General features: G+C 58.3%; 1 protein-coding gene across 1 annotated transcript in view; it reads right to left on the bottom strand.

Moving 5' to 3' along the window:
- The window catches only part of EMH_0048110 (uncharacterized protein), a gene marked incomplete at both ends in the record, with an annotated part of 3,625 nt that overhangs the window by 795 nt on the left and 2,183 nt on the right, over positions 1–647 (bottom strand). Inside the window, one exon of the mRNA XM_013496366.1 lies at positions 3–505. Coding sequence (XP_013351820.1) covers positions 3–505 — 503 coding nt within the window. The remainder of the gene's footprint in view (positions 1–2; positions 506–647) is intronic.

Below are 647 nucleotides of genomic sequence, written 5' to 3'. Positions count from 1 at the left end.
TGCTGCTGCTGCTGTTGCTGCTGTTGCTGCTGCTGTGAGGGTTTGTCTTGAGGGTTTGTGGTGTCTTCTGTATGGAGACAGTACACGCGGGCCTCCCCAGGTGTATCTACAGCTATCCAAGCAGCACGCTTCTGCTGCTGCTGCTGCTGCTGCGGCTGCTCCTGCTCCTGCTGCTGCTGCTGCTCCTGCTGCTGCTGCTGCTCCTGCTCCTGCTGCTGCTGCTGCTGCAGCTGCTGCTGCTGCTGCTGCAGCTGGTGCTGGTGTTTGGGTTTAAAGATAGCGCGTACTGGGAGCAGCAGCCTGCTGGCTGAGGAGATCCAGGCAGCTGACCACTGGTCTGTTTGTCTCCGTGACCACTGGGGGGCCTCATACACTGTCTCCACCCCGCGAGCAGCAAAGGAGACAATCGACTGTCTCCGCGTCTCCCCAGCTAAACAAACACTATCCGGGGCCGTCAACACACAACCACGAGACGAAGAATATACCAATATGTTGCTGCTGCAGCCTGCATGCAACAGCAGCAGCAGCAGCAGCAGCAGCAGCAGTAACAGCAGCAGCAGCAGTAACAGCAGAAGCAGCAGTAACAGCAGCAGCAGCAGCAGCAGTAGCAGTAACAGCAGCAGCAGCAGCAGCAGCAGCAGCAGTAA

Source organism: Eimeria mitis, genomic scaffold (assembly GCF_000499745.2).
Source record: "Eimeria mitis Houghton genomic scaffold, Emh_scaff2063, whole genome shotgun sequence".
Classification (NCBI taxonomy): Eukaryota; Apicomplexa; class Conoidasida; order Eucoccidiorida; family Eimeriidae; genus Eimeria; species Eimeria mitis.
The sequence above is the reverse complement of the archived record's forward strand: the minus strand, read 5'-3'. Positions and strand labels throughout refer to the sequence as shown.